The sequence below is a fragment of the Pseudophryne corroboree genome, chromosome 3, assembly GCF_028390025.1.
Source record: "Pseudophryne corroboree isolate aPseCor3 chromosome 3, aPseCor3.hap2, whole genome shotgun sequence".
Classification (NCBI taxonomy): Eukaryota; Metazoa; Chordata; class Amphibia; order Anura; family Myobatrachidae; genus Pseudophryne; species Pseudophryne corroboree.
This window is the reverse complement of record NC_086446.1, coordinates 611,089,032-611,106,158: the sequence shown is the minus strand read 5'-3', so window position 1 is coordinate 611,106,158 and position 17,127 is coordinate 611,089,032. Positions and strand designations below refer to the sequence as shown.

Sequence of the window (17,127 nt, the reverse complement as noted above, 5' to 3'; positions counted from 1 at the left end):
GTTGATTGATGTGAAAAGATGACACTACCATTGGTAAGAAAGCGGGATTCGTCCAAAGTTCCGCTGTGTCATCATGAAACACCAAATACGGTGAGCAAAATTGTTTTTCAAGTGAGAAACTTAATATCCACTTGTTGTAAGGGTTCAAAATATGAAGACTGTAAGAAATCTAAAACCAGATTGAAGTCCCATGGCGCTGTAGGTGGAACGAATGGAGGCTGTACTCTTAGGACACCTTTGCAGAAAAGTGTGTACAGACGGCAATAGAGCCAATCGTCTTTGAAAGTAATTTGACAAAGCAGATACCTGCACTTTTAGTGTAGATAAACGCAGTCCTCCATCTAACCCCGTCTGTAGAAATAACAAAAGACGGAATAACTTGAAAGAGGATGTCGGAAACTTCCGAGCTTCACACCAACCTATATAGGCACGCCAAATACTGTAATAATGAGCTGCCGTAACCGGCTTCCTAGCTCGTAACATGGTTGGTATAACCGAATCTGGAATGCTCTCTCTACTTAAGAGGGCGGTCTCAACAGCCACCCCGTCAAACGCAGCCGCGCTAAATCGGGGTAAAGGAACGGACCCTGTTGTAACCGGTCCGGACGTAGTGGGAGCGGCCAAGGATCGTCTGCGAGTAATCCGCGGATATCCGAGAACCAAGCTCTCCGAGGCCAATGAGGCTCCACTAGTATGACTGACTGACTCTTTTGATTCGTTTTAGCAACAGAGGGAGCAGCGGAAACGGTGGATCCAGATACACGAGGCTGTGCGGCCACGCGATTGTGAGAGCATCCACCGTCACTGCCTTTGGATCTCGCGTTCTGGACACATACTGGGGCGTTTGGTGATTGTGGCGAGATGCCATCAGGTCCACTTGAGGGTAACCCCACCTCTGGACCAACATGTGAAACACCTCTGGATTCAATGCCCATTCTCCTGGATGAAAATCCCGACGGCTGAGATAATCCTCCTCCCAGTTGTCCACTCCCGGAATGAAGACTGCCGACAATATCACTTGGTGATGCTCGGCCCAATCGAGGATTCGAGCTACTTCCCGCATTGCCATGCGGCTTCTCTTTCCTCCTTGTTTGTAGATGTACGCGACTGCCGTCGCATTGTCTGACTGCACCTGGACAGGCTGAGACCGAAGTATGTGCACTGCTTGTCGCGGCGCATTGTAAATTGGCCGGAGTTCCAGGACAGTTATAGACAGCAATCTTTCGTGATCCGCCCAGAGACCCTGGAGCTGATAATTTTGAACTACAGTTCCCCAACCTCTGAGACTCGCGTCCGTCGTTAGAATTATCCAACTCCAGGCGCCGAACCGTTTCTCTGCGGTTAGATTGTGTACTTTGAGCCACCAGAGTAGAGAGACTCTGGCCCGTGGCGACAACCGCACCCTGTGGTGAATCTGCAGATGCGAGCCCGACCACTGTGCGAGCACATCCAGTTGAAAAGGACGTGAGTGAAATCTTCCGAACTGAAGCGCTTCGAAAGCCGCCACCATGGTGCCTAAGAGGCGAATGCACAAATGTACAGAGACTGTGCGTGGCTTGAGCACTAATCCTACCAGATAACGAATGATCTGTACTTTCTGTTCTGGTAGGTAAATTCTCTGATTTACAGCATGGAGGGTTATACCTAGGAATTGCAGTCGTTGAGACGGAATCAGATGTGATGTCTTGAAGTTGACAATCCAACCGTGCTGAACTAGTACATCGTACGTCAGCAACGCATGCAGGACGAACATCTGTTGAGACGGAGCTTTGATGAGCAGATCGTCCAAGTACGGAACTATTATCCCTACCAGGGATCTGAGATGTTTGGTGAATACCCGAGGCGCTGACGAGAGGCCAAACGGTAGAGCCTGAAACTGGTAATGGTTTTGCCGTATTGCAAACCGCAAGAACCTCTGATGAGGTGGCCAAATCGGAATGTGTAAGTACGCATCCTTGATATCCAGCGCAATCATGAATACCTGTGGCTCTAAACCTGCAATTACTGACCGCAGAGATTCCATCTTGAATCTGTAGTAAGTGACGTACTGATTGAGGCCCTTCAAGTTCAATATTGGCCTGACCGAGCCATACGGCTTTGGTACCTACAAACAGACTGGAATAATAACCCTGACCTTGTTGGTGTACAGGGACCGGAATCAAAACTGCTGACTCCAGCAGGGACGGAATGGCAATTTGCAGAACCGCCCTCTTGTCGTCCGACACAGGCAGTCTGGTCTTGAAAAAACCGCAGTGGCGGGAGACAGTCGAACTCTATCTTGTAACCTTTAAACACTAAATTACGGATCCACCCATCTGTGGACGTCTGGAACCACGCCAAATGGAACGACTGAAGGCGTGCTCCCACAAGTGGAGATCCAAGATGGGCTGGGAGTCCGTCATGCCACTGGCTTGTCGGTGACCTTAGCGCATTGACAACTGGCGTCGGTTTGTTGGAAACCACGCCTTCGACCTCGTCTACCGGGCATGGCTGGTCCTCTACCACGGCCTCGAAAGGGCTGAGGCCGAAAGGATTTGAACGCCGGGCCCAAGTATTTCCGTCTAGGTACCGTTGGAGGCAATGGTAAGAAAACCGACTTACCTCCCGTGGCCTCAGCAATCCATTTGTCCAATTCAGGACCAAACAACTTCTCGCCACCGTAAGATAACGCCTCTATACCTCTTTTGACCTCCGCCTCCGCTTGCCAAGAGCGCAGCCAGAGTGCTCGTCGTGCTGTAACTAGCGACGATGAAAGGCGAGAAGTGAGCGGTCAGACGTCAGTAGAAGCTGTACATAGATAATCAGCAGCTTCCCAGATTTGATCAGCGAGAAGTATAAGGTGATCCATGTAGGGCAGACTTGAGTTCTGTTATCCATACCATCAGCGCCTTAGTAACCCAAATGCCAACCAACCCAGGTCTAAGCAACACTCCTGCTGCTATATACATGGATTTTAGCATAGCTTCTATTTTACGGTCTGAAGGGTCTTTAAGCGTAGTATCGTTGGTACTGGTATGGTTAATTTCTGAGTAAGTTTAGACACAGATGAATCCACCAATGGCGGATTCTCCCATGTAGCTGTCACAGCCTCTGGAAACGGGTAACTAGTGCGAGGTATAGAAAACCGTTTATCCGGATTCTGTCGCGTTTCCAGTAACCTCTTATTAAGAGATCCCGAAACAGGAAAACACATCGGAGTCCTCTGCCGTTTAGCAAAGACGACTTCATTATTTGTCAGAGGCTCCTCAGTTTCCGTAAACTTCAGAGACTGATGCACCGCTCGGATGAGATTATCAATACCTGGGCTGGCAAAATCTTCACTAGCTGACTGCTGTCTTGCGCACTGAGGTCTGGCCTAGAATCGTCAGAATGCAGCATAGCAGAAACTGGTAAATCATAAGACAAATGAAATTTATCCCTACTACCCAAAATGGACTTGGATTTTTGGCAAGGCTGAGACCCCTCCGGTAGTTCTAGCGGTCTCACCCTAGACTCAGATCTTGCCGCTTCCAGCTCCTGTCGAGCGGCGGCCAATTCTGATTGCAATCCAGCCATGACATCCGCTAGCGCAGCCCATGGCGGGTCCGGGGATGAAACTGGTTTTGAAACCGGAGCAGAAATTGTATTCGTAGCTGAATCCACAAAACATACTGTACATGTGGTATTGTTACAGACATGGCAGGGAAACTGCTTTTTTGGTTTTGCTGGTGCCTTACTCATTATGCAGACAGACAATACAATACACAGACAGACAACTTGCACGACTCAGTAAAATAGTACTAAGGTGTGTCTATATATATATATATATATATATATATATATATATATATATATCTGGCCAAGAGCAGTGCACGTGGCCACTACTATATGAAACCTGATTCCAAATTCCCACTAACACCCTTGCGCCTCCGGTGGAGTAGAGATGTAGGACAGGAACGTTCTGGAATCACAACAGGAAGACAGGAAGCATGGTTAAAATGGCCCCCATGCCTCACAGCGCAGGGTATATTTAACAAGTGCAGCAAACCCGGTAATATAGGCTTAACAGCCTATGTCATTAATGCTGTCACCCCCTTTTTGCAGCCCCCCGCTAATGAGTATCCTTCCCCCCCTTCTGCTCCCTCCCCTGTGGCCCGTGTGCCGCTGTCTGAGCGGGAGTTACCGGGGAGCGGGTCCGCGATCGGGTGCAGGGAGCCGGGGAGCGCTGTAATGGAGAGCGGTCCTGCAGCGGCGGCCGGCGGGTGTGAGCGGCGGCTGGCGGGGTCTTAGCGGCGGAGGAGCGCGGCGCTGATCGGAGCGGTTGCCGGGGCGGCCAGTTAGGAGAGGCGGGTGCGAATGCAGCGAGCCGGCTCTGAACATTGTCCCCACACAGCGGGGCGGCAGCGTGCGCTGACCGCCCCGTCACCCCAGCATACCTGACTCCTGAAGCGATGGCTGTGACGGGGCTTCTGTATGTAAGCTCCGTCCAGCTGTAACAGCAGGTTTGTGAGCTGCGTGTGGCTGTGAAGGTGCTCTTTGCGAGGACCGACACGCCATGCGCTGCTCCGTGCAGCGGCACTATCTCGGACCCACGTTTTTACAGAAACTGGGAAGGGATGTGCTTAAGTTGTAAAAAAGAAAAAGAAAAATGAAAAATTCAAAAATATTCACAAAGTGTGGCAGCCCCACACCAACCCTGTTGCTCCGATGAGCACAGAAAAAACACTGAGGTACTTTGGGATATGGAGGGGTGGAGAGTTCTAAATTTGAATATTCAGTGCCCTGTTCCTGCGGAGGCAGTCCATATCCCAAGAGTACTCCAGTGACCCCTAGTGGATGAAAAAGAAATAGGCCTTACCGAACCATCTGGAGTCGGTACCACAACAGGTTGGATAAGTATCCCGTTTTCTATATAAGGCGGAACTGGAACTATAGCTTGGGTCTGACCCAGTCTTAGTACAGCCTCTTGTAAAACCTCCCGTGATTCTTCGGAATGTGAAGTGTAGTGAATTTAAACACACCCTTCATGCCAGGGTAAATAGATCTTTTACCCAGGGATCCTGCCAGGAGCTTTTTCTAAATACAGGTTGAGTCTCCCTTATCCAAAATGCTTGGGACCAGAGGTATTTTGGATATGGGATTTTTCCGTATTTTGGAATAATTGCATACCATAATGAGATATCATGGTGATGGGACCTAAATCTAAGCACAGAATACATTTATGTTACATATACACCTTATACACACAGCCTGAAGGTCATTTTAGCCAATATTTTTTATAACTTTGTGCATTAAACAAAGTGTGTCTACATTCACACAATTCATTTATGTTTCATATACACCTTATACACACAGCCTGAAGGTCATTTAATACAATATTTTAATAACTTTGTGTATTAAACAAAGTTTGTGTACATTGAGCCATCAAAAAACAAAGGTTTCACTATCTCACTCAAAAAAGTCCGTATTTCGGAATATTCCGTATTTCGGAATATTTGGAAATGGGATACTCAACCTGTATGCTGAAATATTTTAGATGGGCCCCTACCCTGGAATCTCTTAGGAGTGGAGGACCACCTTCATTCCGAAGTGTTTATGGAATAGATTTGGTGCTATGTTTTTGGGATCCTGTAAAACAGTGTTTCTCCTCTGGTGCCTCTGTTGTATTGAGGCACCACTGGCACTACCACCAACACTTGCAACCCTAAGATGATGATCTCGGGTAAGCATATCTGGTGGGCGTAGCAGCGACGGTAGGTACGTGGACCCACCAGTAATGATCCGTGAGATTCCTGAACCCAGCTTTCACTAACCACTGATGTAATCAGAAGCTCTGCGAGCAGGGAATTTCATAGTAGTACTGCAGTACCCGGTTAATGCGCAAGCTCTTTACCCATCTCCCTGTTCTAAATTTTCATATAATATATGGCTCCCAGATAGTTTCATGTCTAATATGCCCCCTATGAGGAACAGATACTACCCTTGATCTTGGCCAGAAGGCCGAGAGGTGATGCACAGGCATTTACAATGCCTCTTATTTTTAACCGCCTCGTATAGGAAGCTTTTAAACTCCTGCATATGCAGCATAAATATCATAAAGCCAGCTGGCGATGTTTTCTTGTATTAACCCTGCTAAAGGTTACCGGCCTATGTACCAATGGCCTGCGTAATCCAGCAGCCTACAGAGATAGGTCTCTAACCTTGTGGTTATGTATTAGACATCAGTTTTCCATTTCGTGGGAAAACACAGCATACCTCCTAACCCGAATTTCGCAGGGCAATCCCGTTTTTTTGGAACTGTCCCACCCGCGGTCCACAGTGCCCCGCAGTGGGGGGCAGTTGGGAGGCTCCTGCACTCGTCTGCGCACAGCGTCTATTCAGTGGAGACAGAAGGAGAGGGGGCACGTCTGCAGCTCCCAGAGCACTGGGCATGCCCCCTCAGTGCCGAAAATGGGGCGTGGCTCACGGTCGTGGGCAATCCCACGAAACCACTCCCCCTTTTCCATAGGCCACAACCCCTTTTTGGGCACCCGCACGCTATGTGCGCGCAGATGTCCCTCCTTGCTAGAGACAGAAGTTGGGAGGTATAACTCAGGGAGAATATACAAACTCCACACAGCCAGGGTCGTGATGGGCACAGAACCTCCCGACCACACTGATGTGAGGCAGCAATGCAATTCTCTGATAGAGATACCTTTGAACAGGTATTCCTGTTTAGTTTTTTTGATATTGCTATCCTTTGGAGGGAAGGTAAGGTTGTATATGAATTTGTTAGTCACATGAATTATCATATTAGGCAGACTTCATGGTCCCCTGGATGAGTTACCAGTTAACTCCTTAATGGAGACTTTTCTGTGTACATAAATATCTGGTATATTTACACAGATCTTATAGCATAATAATTGCTCTACTCCTAAGGTAGAGAATCTCTATAACCTCTTGAGAAGCACTATCTTAAGTTTTCGCAGCGGCTAGCAAGTTCACCCTTCAGACATAGTACAAAGACACTGGCACACGGTGGTCTATGTAATTATTCCCCTCCTCTGCCTATAGGCAAAGTTGTATCCACATTAGGGTGTGGATGATGGCTGCTGAGAATCACACCACACAGAGGAAAACCAGTCTGAACTAGTTTTATGCTCAAAACAGTATATGTATACATGGGGAAACAAGCATGTATGGCTATATATATATATATATATATATATATATATATATATATATATATATATACACACACACACACACATACATATTTTATATAATATATCTGTACTAGGACCTTCTGTTTTTTTAAAAGCTCCTGTAATATCACCACCCTACAATAAACCCCATTGCTATTTGTGGCGTTGGAGTGTTCCTGGAGGAGTTGATTTGTCCCCTGCAGCATCTGTGTATTCAGTGTGCAGTGAAATGGCGCCAGAAAATTTATGGTGCCGCTTTAAGTTAGCTCTGCGCCCTATAATGGTGCCGGAGCTATGTACTTATTTATACTGGCAATGTCTCCTATATGGTGCCAAACAGAGTATAAATACTTGTTTCAACCCAACCGCTGGCCAGTTCACGCAGGGGGGCTATGGGATTTCCCCAGGGGGGGTCCAGATGCCGCTCCCTGCGATCGCGCCAAGAACCGGGGCCCCCCCCTAGCAGAGCCCGCCGGTGTATACTCACCACTCTTCTCACCTTCAGGCATATGATAGGGGTGTGCGGCGTGCTGCGATTGTGCTTGTTAAAGCGCCGTGCCCGCAGTAACACAACCTCTCAAAACAGTGGTCCTGCAGCAGGAAAGCGGCTCTGACGCCTTACAGAGGCCAGTGACCGTCTTCCCCCTAACTCCCACGGTGCAGGTATGCTGTTCCCAAACAGCTTACCTGAAAATAACAAACAGAAACTAAACTGAAGAGAAACTCTGGAGCTCCAGAGTGTGCATCCTCTCCTGAGGGCACATTTTTCTAAACTGGCTGTAGGAGGGGGCATAGATGGAAGCAGCATGCACACCCAGTTGAAGAAATTTAAAGTGCACCAGCTCCTTTGGACCCCATCTATACCCCATCGCACTAAGTGACCCCAGTATCCTTTATGGATGCTAGAGAGAAAAAAAAAAAACACACACAACAAGAAATAGTGTAAGCTGCACAACAATGGATTGGAAACGGATACTGTTGCATTCTATTTACTGCTCTACAGCAATAGGATATATATAATTTAAGGTGCAAGTGAACAGCATATCCTAAGACTGATCTGTCTGAGCAATGTGTGCACACTGAAACCAGTGCAATGCCTACTGTAGACTGGGCACAGATTACCTGCTGTAGAGGGCGCAGTTCCGTAGCTGTGAACAATACTTGCAAGCTTGCTTGTCTGCAATTATTGCTGGTAGTGAAGACAGTTTAATTTCTTTACTTCCGTTATCAGGTTTATACAATACATTTGTCAAATAAAATGATAACTCGTTCCTTAATTTCAATAATTCTGAAAGAAATAAAAATATCTCTGCTGTATATGAATTGTACATAAACTGAAGTATTAAAATTGTTCCTATTTTTTTCTAAAAAAAAGAAATATGGTACCAGCTGTGTGGCAGTATTAATGCCATATATGCATACAAAACAAAGTTTTGCTATCAACGCAAACAATATACCGTAAATCTGTATGTAGTAAATAAAAACATAAATAATCAAATTCAGCAAAGTTATACATAATCAAATAAATTAATTTAAAATGAAACAAAAAAAACCAAAACACTTTTTTTTCATAGTACAATGCTTCAAAGCCTAAAATATGTCTGCAGAGAGCATGGTATAAGGAGAGGACTGTATAGAGCAGTGATTTTCAACCTTTGTAAACTTGTGGCACACGAAGCAAGATTTTAAAATTGCCAAGGCACACTATCAGTTTTTTTAATCAAATACATAATAATAAGATTTTACTCACCGGTAAATCTATTTCTCGTAGTCCGTAGTGGATGCTGGGACTCCGTAAGGACCATGGGGGAATAGCGGCTCCGCAGGAGACTGGGCACAACTAAATAAAGCTTTAGGACTACCTGGTGTGCACTGGCTCCTCCCACTATGACCCTCCTCCAGACCTCAGTTAGGATACTGTGCCCGGAAGAGCTGACACAATAAGGAAGGATTTTGAATCCCGGGTAAGACTCATACCAGCCACACCAATCACACCGTATAACTCGTGATACTATACCCAGTTAACAGTATGAAATATAACTGAGCCTCTCAACAGATGGCTCAACAATAACCCTTTAGTTAGGCAATAACTATAAACAAGTATTGCAGACAATCCGCACTTGGGATGGGCGCCCAGCATCCACTACGGACTACGAGAAATAGATTTACCGGTGAGTAAAATCTTATTTTCTCTGACGTCCTAAGTGGATGCTGGGACTCCGTAAGGACCATGGGGATTATACCAAAGCTCCCAAACGGGCGGGAGAGTGCGGATGACTCTGCAGCACCGAATGAGCAAACTCTAGGTCCTCCTCAGCCAGGGTATCAAACTTGTAGACTCTTGCAAAAATGTTTGAACCCGACCAAGTAACAGCTCGGCAAAGTTGTAAAGCAGAGACCCCTCGGGCAGCCGCCCAAGAAGAGCCCACTTTCCTCGTGGAATGGGCTTTTACAGATTTAGGGTGCGGCAGTCCAGCCGCAGAATGTGCAAGTTGAATCGTGCTACAGATCCAGCGAGCAATAGTCTGCTTAGAAGCAGGAGCACCCAGCTTGTTGGGTGCATACAGGATAAATAGCGAGTCAGTTTTCCTTACTCCAGCCGTCCTGGAAACATATACTTTTCAGGGCCCTGACTACGTCCAGTAACTTGGAATCCTCCAAGTCCCAAGTAGCCGCAGGCACCACAATAGGTTGGTTCACATGAAAAACTGATACCACCTTAGGAAGGAATTGGGAACGAGTCCTCAATTCCGCCTTATCCATATAAAATACAGATAAGGGCTTTTGTATGACAAAGCCGCCAATTCTGATACACGCCTGGCCGACGCCAAGGCCCACAGCATGACCACTTTCCACGTGAGGTATTGTAGCTCCACGGATTTAAGTGGCTCAACCCAATGCGACTTCAGGAAATCCAACACCACGTTGAGATCCCACGGTGCCACTTGAGGCACAAACGGGGGCTGACTATGCAGCACTCCCTTAACAAAAGTCTGAACTTCAGGCAGTGAAGCCAGTTCTATTTTGGAAGAAAATCGATAGAGCCGAAATCTGGACCTTAATGGAACCCAATTTTAGGCCCATAGTCACCTCTGACTGTAGGAAGTGCAGAAATCGACCTAGCTGAAATTCCTCCTTTGGGGCCTTCCTGGCCTCACAGCACGCAACATATTTCCGCCATATGCGGTGATAATGGTTTGCGTTCACTTCTTTCCTAGCTTTAAATAGCGTAGGGATAACTTCCTCCGGAATGCCCTTTTCCTTCAGGATCCGGCGTTCAACCGCCATTCCGTCAAACGCAGCACGTCTTGGAACAGACAGGCCCCCTGCTGCAGCAGGTCCTGTCTGAGCGGCAGAGGCCATGGGTCCTCTGAGATCATTTCTTGGAGTTCTGGGTACCAAGCTCTTCTTGGCCAACCCGGAACAATGAGTATAGTTCTTACTCCTCTCCTTCTTATTATTCTCATTACCCTGGGTAAGAGAGGCAGAGAAGGGAACACATACACCGACTGGTACACCCACGGTGTTACCAGAGCGTCCACAGCTATCGCCTGAGGGTCCCTTGACCTGGCGCAATATCTTTGTAGCTTTTTGTTGAGGCGGGACGCCATCATGTCCACCTGTGGCCTTTCCCAACGGTGTACAATCATTTGGAAGACTTCTGGATGAAGTCCCCACTCTCCCGGGTGGAGGTCGTGTCTTCTGAGAAAGTGTGCTTCTCAGTTGTCCACTCCGGGAATGAACACTGCTGACAGTGCTAACACATGATTTTCCGCCCATCGGAGAATCCTTGTGGCTTCTGCCATCGCCATCCTGCTTCTTGTGCCGCCCTGTCGGCTTACATGAGCGACCGCCGTGATGTTGTCTGACTGGATCAGCACCGGCCGTGTTGAAGCAGGGGTCTAGCCTGACTTAGGGCATTGTATATGGCCCTTAGTTCCAGTATGTGTAGGGAAGTCTCCTGACTTTGATAGCCTTGGAAGTTTCTTCCCTGTGTGACTGCCCCCCAGCCTCGAAGGCTGGCATCCGTGGTCACCAGGACCCAGTCCTGTATGCAGAATCTGCGGCCCCCTAGAAGATGAGCACTCTGCAGCCACCACAACAGCGACTCCCTGGCCCTTGGAGACAGGGTTATCCGCCAATGCATCTGAAAATGCGACCCGGACCACTTGTCCAACAGATCCCACTGGAAGATCCTTGCATGGGACCTGGCGAATGGAATTTCTTCGTAAGAAGCTACCATCTTTCCCAGGGCTCGCGTGCATTGATGCACCGACACCTGTATTTGTATTAGGAGACGACAACTCCTTGGACTTCTCCTCCGGGAGAAACCCTTTTTATCCTGTTCTGTGTCCAGAACCATACCCAGGAACAGTAGACGCGTCGTAGGAACCAGCTGCGACTTTGGAATATTCAGAATCCAGCCGTGCTGTTGTAGCACTTCCCGAGATAGTGCTACTCCGACGAACAACTGCTCCCTGGACCTCGCCTTTATAAGGAGATCATCCAAGTACGGGATAATTATTTCGGCCATTACCTTGGTAAATACCTCGGTGCCGGGGACAGACCAACGGCAACGTCTGGAATTGGTAATGACAATCCTGTACCACAATTTTGAGGTACTCCTGGTGAAGAGGGTAAATAGGGACATGCAGGTAAGCATCCTTGATGTCCAGTGATACCATGAAATTCTCCAGGCTTGCAATAATCGCCCTGAGCGATTCTATTTTGAACTTGAACCTTCGTATATAAGTGTTCAATGATTTAAATTTTAGAATGGGTCTCACCGAACCGTCTGGTTTCGGTACCACAACATTTTGGAATAGTAACCCCGGCCTTGTTGAAGGAGGGGTACCTTAATTTCACCTGCTGGAAGTACAGCTTGTGAATTGCCGCCAGTACTACCTTTCTCCGAGGGCAGCAGGCAAGGCTGATGTGAGGTAACGGCGAGGGGGAGTCGCCTCGAACTCCAGCCTGTATCCCTGTGATACTACTTGCAGAACCTAGGGATCCACCTGTGGGCAAGCCCACTGGTCCCTGAAGTTCCCAAGACGCGCCCCCACCGCACCTGTCTCCACCTGTGGAGCCCCAGCGTCATGCGGTGGACTCAGAGGAAGCGGGGGAAGATTTTTGCTCCTGGGAACTGGCTGTCTGGTGCAGCTTTTTCCTTCTTCCCTTGTCTCTGTGCAGAAAGGAAGCGCCTTTGACCCGCTTGCTTTTCTGAAGCCGAAAGGACTGTACCTGAAAATACGGTGCTTTCTTAGGCTGTGAGGAAACCTGAGGTAAACATTTTTCTTCACAGCTGTTGCTGTGGATACGAGGTCCCAGAGACCATCCCCAAACAATTCCTCACCCTTATAAGGCAGAATCTCCATGTGCCTTTTAAAGGCAGCATCACCTGTCCACTGCCGGGTTTCTAATACCCTCCTGGCAGAATGGACATTGCATTAATTCTGGATGCCAGCCGGCAAATATCCCTCTGTGCATCCTTCATATATCAGACGACATCTTTAATATGCTCTATGTTAGCAAAATATTATCCCTGTCTAGGGTATTAATATTATCTGACAGGGTATCAGACCACGCTGCAGCAGCACTATTTATGCTGAGGCAATTGCAGGTCTCAGTATAGAACCTGAGCGTGTATATACAGACATCAGGATAGCCTCCTGCTTTTTATCAGCAGGCTCCTTCAAGGTGGCCGTATCCTAAGACGGCAGTGCCACCTTTTTTGACAAACGTATGAGCGCCTTATCCACCCTAGGGGATATCTCCCAACGTGACCTATCCTCTGGCGGGAAAGGGTACGCCATCAGTAACTTTTTAGAAATTACCAGTTTCTTATCGGGGGAACCCACGCTTCTTTACACACTTCATTCACTCATCTGATGGGGGGAACAAAACACTGGCTGCTTTTTCTCCCCAAAAATAAAACCCCTTTTATGTGGTACTTGGGTTCATGTCAGAAATGTGTAACACATTTTTCATTGCCGAGATCATGTAACGGTTGTTCCTAGTGGATTGTGTATATATCTCAACCTCGTCGACACTGGAGTCAGACTCCGTGTCGACATCTGTGTCTGCCATCTGAGGTAACGGGCGTTTTTTGAGCCCCTGATGGCCTTTGAGACGCCTGGGCAGGTGCGGGCTGAGAAGCCGTCTGTCCCACAGCTGTTACGTCATCCAGCCTTTTATGTAAGGAGTTGATATTGTCGGTTAATACCTTCCACCTATCCATCCACTCTGGTGTCGGCCCCACAGGGGGCGACATCCCATTTATCGGCCTCTGCTCCGCCTCCACGTAACCTTCCTCATCCAACATGTCAACACAGCCGTACCGACACACCGCACACACACAGGGAATGCTCTGACTGAGGACAGGATCCCACAAAGTCCTTTGGGGAGACAGAGAGAGAGTATGCCAGCACACACCAGAGCGCTATATAATGCAGGGATTAACACTATAACTGAGTGATTTTCCCCCCAATAGCTGCTTGTATACATATATTGCGCCTAAATTTAGTGCCCCCCTCTCTTTTTAACCCTTTGAGCCTGAAAACTACAGGGGAGAGCCTGGGGAGCTGTCTTCCAGCTGCACTGTGAAGAAAAAATGGCGCCAGTGTGCTGAGGGAGATAGCCCCGCCCCTTTTTCGGCGGACTTTTCTCCCGCTTTTTTATGGATTCTGGCAGGGGTAATTTATCACATATATAGCCCTGGGACTATATATTGTGATGATTTGCCAGCCAAGGTGTCTTATATTGCCCTCAGGGCGCCCCCCCCCCAGCGCCCTGCACCCATCAGTGACCGGAGTGTGAGGTGTGCATGAGGAGCAATGGCGCACAGCTGCAGTGCTGTGCGCTACCTTGTTGAAGACAGAAGTCTTCTGCCGCCGATTTTCCGGAACACTTCTTGCTTCTGGCTCTGTAAGGGGGCCGGCGGCGCGGCTCCGGGAACGAACACCAAGGTCGGGTCCTGCGGTCGATCCCTCTGGAGCTAATGGTGTCCAGTAGCCTAAGAAGCCCAAACTACCACCTGTTAGGCAGGTTCGCTTCTTCTCCCCTTAGTCCCTCGCTGCAGTGAGTCTGTTGCCAGCAGATCTTACTGTAAAATAAAAAACCTAAATATACTCTCTTTCTAGGAGCTCAGGAGAGCCCCTAGTGTGCATCCAGCTCAGCCGGGCACAAGATTCCAACTGAGGTCTGGAGGAGGGTCATAGTGGGAGGAGCCAGTGCACACCAGGTAGTCCTAAAGCTTTCTTTAGTTGTGCCCAGTCTCCTGCGGAGCCGCTATTCCCCCATGGTCCTTACGGAGTCCCAGCATCCACTTAGGACGTCAGAGAAAATAATAATAAATATTGACATATATTTAACACCAGCTCTCCCCTTAGTAATTCAACACACATGCCTCTCCTTAGTTATTCCACACACCTTCCACCCCCCCCCCTTAACAGTTCCAAACACCAGCTCCCCCATAGTAATTTCACACACATGCCCCCCTTAGTAATGCCACACACCAGCTCCTCCCCTTAGTAGTTCCACACACCCGCCCCTCATATTTCCAAACATCTTCCTCCCCCCATAGTAGTTCCAAACACCAGCTCCCCCCACTTAGTAATTGCACACACCTGCCCCCAGCACCCATAATAATTTGTCATGCTTTATAAAAAAAATTGCAATGAGGAGTGCCTGGACCTCACCAGGCAGCAGCACGGAGCAGCAAGCAAAGCAGGGTGTGAGTGGGCGGGCGACATGCGGTGCGTGACCTATGACTCACCACAGATCATGGCCCGGCTGTCACTGCGGAACGTAAATGCAGTGCTGGATATGAACAGGGCGGATGCTGCAGGTCTGTCAGGGGGGCGGCGATCTGCTTGGCACCGGTGACGGGTCTTGCTAGCGGCAGTGGGTCTGTGCGGCGGGTGCGGGCGGCGACACACCAGTTGAAAGAGGCTGGTATAGAGGCTTCTCTCTCAACTACATCTGCTGGATTCCCTCTCAGGCTGTAGCCTTTACTACCAATGAGTATTGCACTTAAACTAGTGTTTTTCAACTCTACTGTAACACGATTATAGCACATGTAGTGTTGTACAGTGTAAGTATATTGTTATATAAGGGATTGAGACATTTTTCAGAACGGCTTTCCCAGTTTGGCTACTACTTGGGATATGGCTGATTTTAGAGCTACCAACAGTGTACTGCATATCAGTGTGTATCTAGCAAATAAAACAGGTTGGGTCCGACATGCCATTGGTCAAAATACAGACCACGGCATCCCGATGATGAGAATCCCGAAAGGGGCAAGGTAAGTATACTTACCTTTCCCCAATGCCCCTTAACCCTCCCTTCTCGCAGCCTAAAACTAACACCCCAAACCTACCCCCACCCCCCTCCCCTCCGCCTAATCCTCTTCCCATAACCTAAACCTAACCTCCCACACCCGCGACTTACCTCTCCAGCAGCCTGGCAAACACTCGCTCGGGATCCCGGTCATCAAGATTCCAATGCTGGTACTGTGATCCTACACAAAACGTTGGCGTCGGTATTTCGACTGCCAGGATCCCCACCAGATCCCAATAAAACCATGCACAATTCTCTGCAAGTCCCTACACTAGCATATATGCCTAACAGACTATGACATTGCAGTTAAAACTGGCACAATGTACAATATGGGTAAAACTGAAGGTAGGCTTGTTTCTTCTGCTTTGTATCGATAGATTGCCTAGTTGGGTGTGGTTTGCAACAGGATCCTTGTCTGGATGTTACCATCTGTACCTGAGAGGTGAGTGCATTTAAATACAATTTAATGGTGGGTGTTAGAGACTTGGAATCAATAAAAAAAGTATTTGTTTTGTATACATACTGTATATGGCATTATGTCTTATCTTATTCCAGAGAACACTAACCAGCTACACTACCACAGCACAAGAATGAAGACATCTCAGGCTTCCCATTCATGATCAATTACTCCATTTATTTCTTTTAAATAGTATGTTATCACATGTGGTATACAGTAGCTGCCATTGGGATGCAGGGCATTTTTGCTATACAATGAAAGGGTTTTGGTTTAAAAAATTAAATTAAGTCAAAAGGCTCATTAGTTCAATAAATTAATGACATTGGAATATAACACACCTCTTCTGTCTAGATGGTTTGCGGGCACCGTGTACATATTTCCAGTCTTCAAGTATAAAAGTAAACCAGCCTCAGGATCTTCTCTCCTTTCCTGACTTAACAAAGTGTACAAAATAACCTAGGATAAAACCTGGATTAGTTTCAGCAACAACGGAGTATACCTGGAAAGCAATACACATTTAATGGAATATAAAAAGGTTCCTCAGATCTACCTCGCTCCATGAACGATTTGGCATAGTGTTTCCCCTCCTGGGCCGCCGACATTGTGCATACACATTGTACGATATCGCAAGCAATATCATACAGTGACATCACGCCGCGGCCGGCCTTTGCATGCAGTTTTGGATGATATGTCCAAATTGACCTACATGCACAGCCAACGGAGACAGCGGGACAGCGCATCAGTCTTCGTCTGTAGAAGACACACTGGGTGATATCACAAACGATATCGCTCAGAAGGATGAAAATGTGCGATATCGCATAGTGTGTACGGACCTTAAGGCTACCCAGTGAATGGATGAGGATCATTGGTTGCCTCCACGGTGAGAAAGGGTCTGATCCTAGAGATAGTTCTGATATGGAAATGGCAGGATTGCGAAAGGTACTATGTGGTTGAAGGAGAGGAGTCAAGACAGCTTGCTTACGAGATAATGATGCGGTCAGTAGATAATTAAACTGAGGGAGGTGAAGCTATTCAGGAGGGTGGGTAGACTATTAGCTCAGTCTTAGACATGTTAACTTTAAGCGCTGGAACATGCAGAAGGAAATAGCACAGAGACAGTTAGAGATACGAAGGAAGAGGGGAAGGATTGGGGGGTGGGGGGTAGGTAGA

At 47.8% G+C, this 17,127-nt stretch overlaps 1 protein-coding gene and 1 non-coding gene across 3 annotated transcripts in view; both read right to left on the bottom strand.

The window, feature by feature from the left end:
• DNA2 (DNA replication helicase/nuclease 2) overlaps positions 1–17,127 on the bottom strand; it is a 143,625-nt gene that overhangs the window by 74,784 nt on the left and 51,714 nt on the right. For both annotated transcript variants that reach the window (XM_063961603.1, XM_063961604.1), the window contains exons 7-8: positions 16,296–16,413; positions 8,286–8,451 (exon numbers count right to left, since the gene is read on the bottom strand). In XM_063961603.1, the coding sequence (XP_063817673.1) occupies positions 8,286–8,451; positions 16,296–16,413 (284 nt within the window). The remainder of the gene's footprint in view (positions 1–8,285; positions 8,452–16,295; positions 16,414–17,127) is intronic.
• On the bottom strand, positions 5,798–5,991 carry LOC134899822 (U2 spliceosomal RNA). Its single transcript, XR_010173399.1, has one exon. It is a non-coding gene; the product is annotated as a U2 spliceosomal RNA (small nuclear RNA).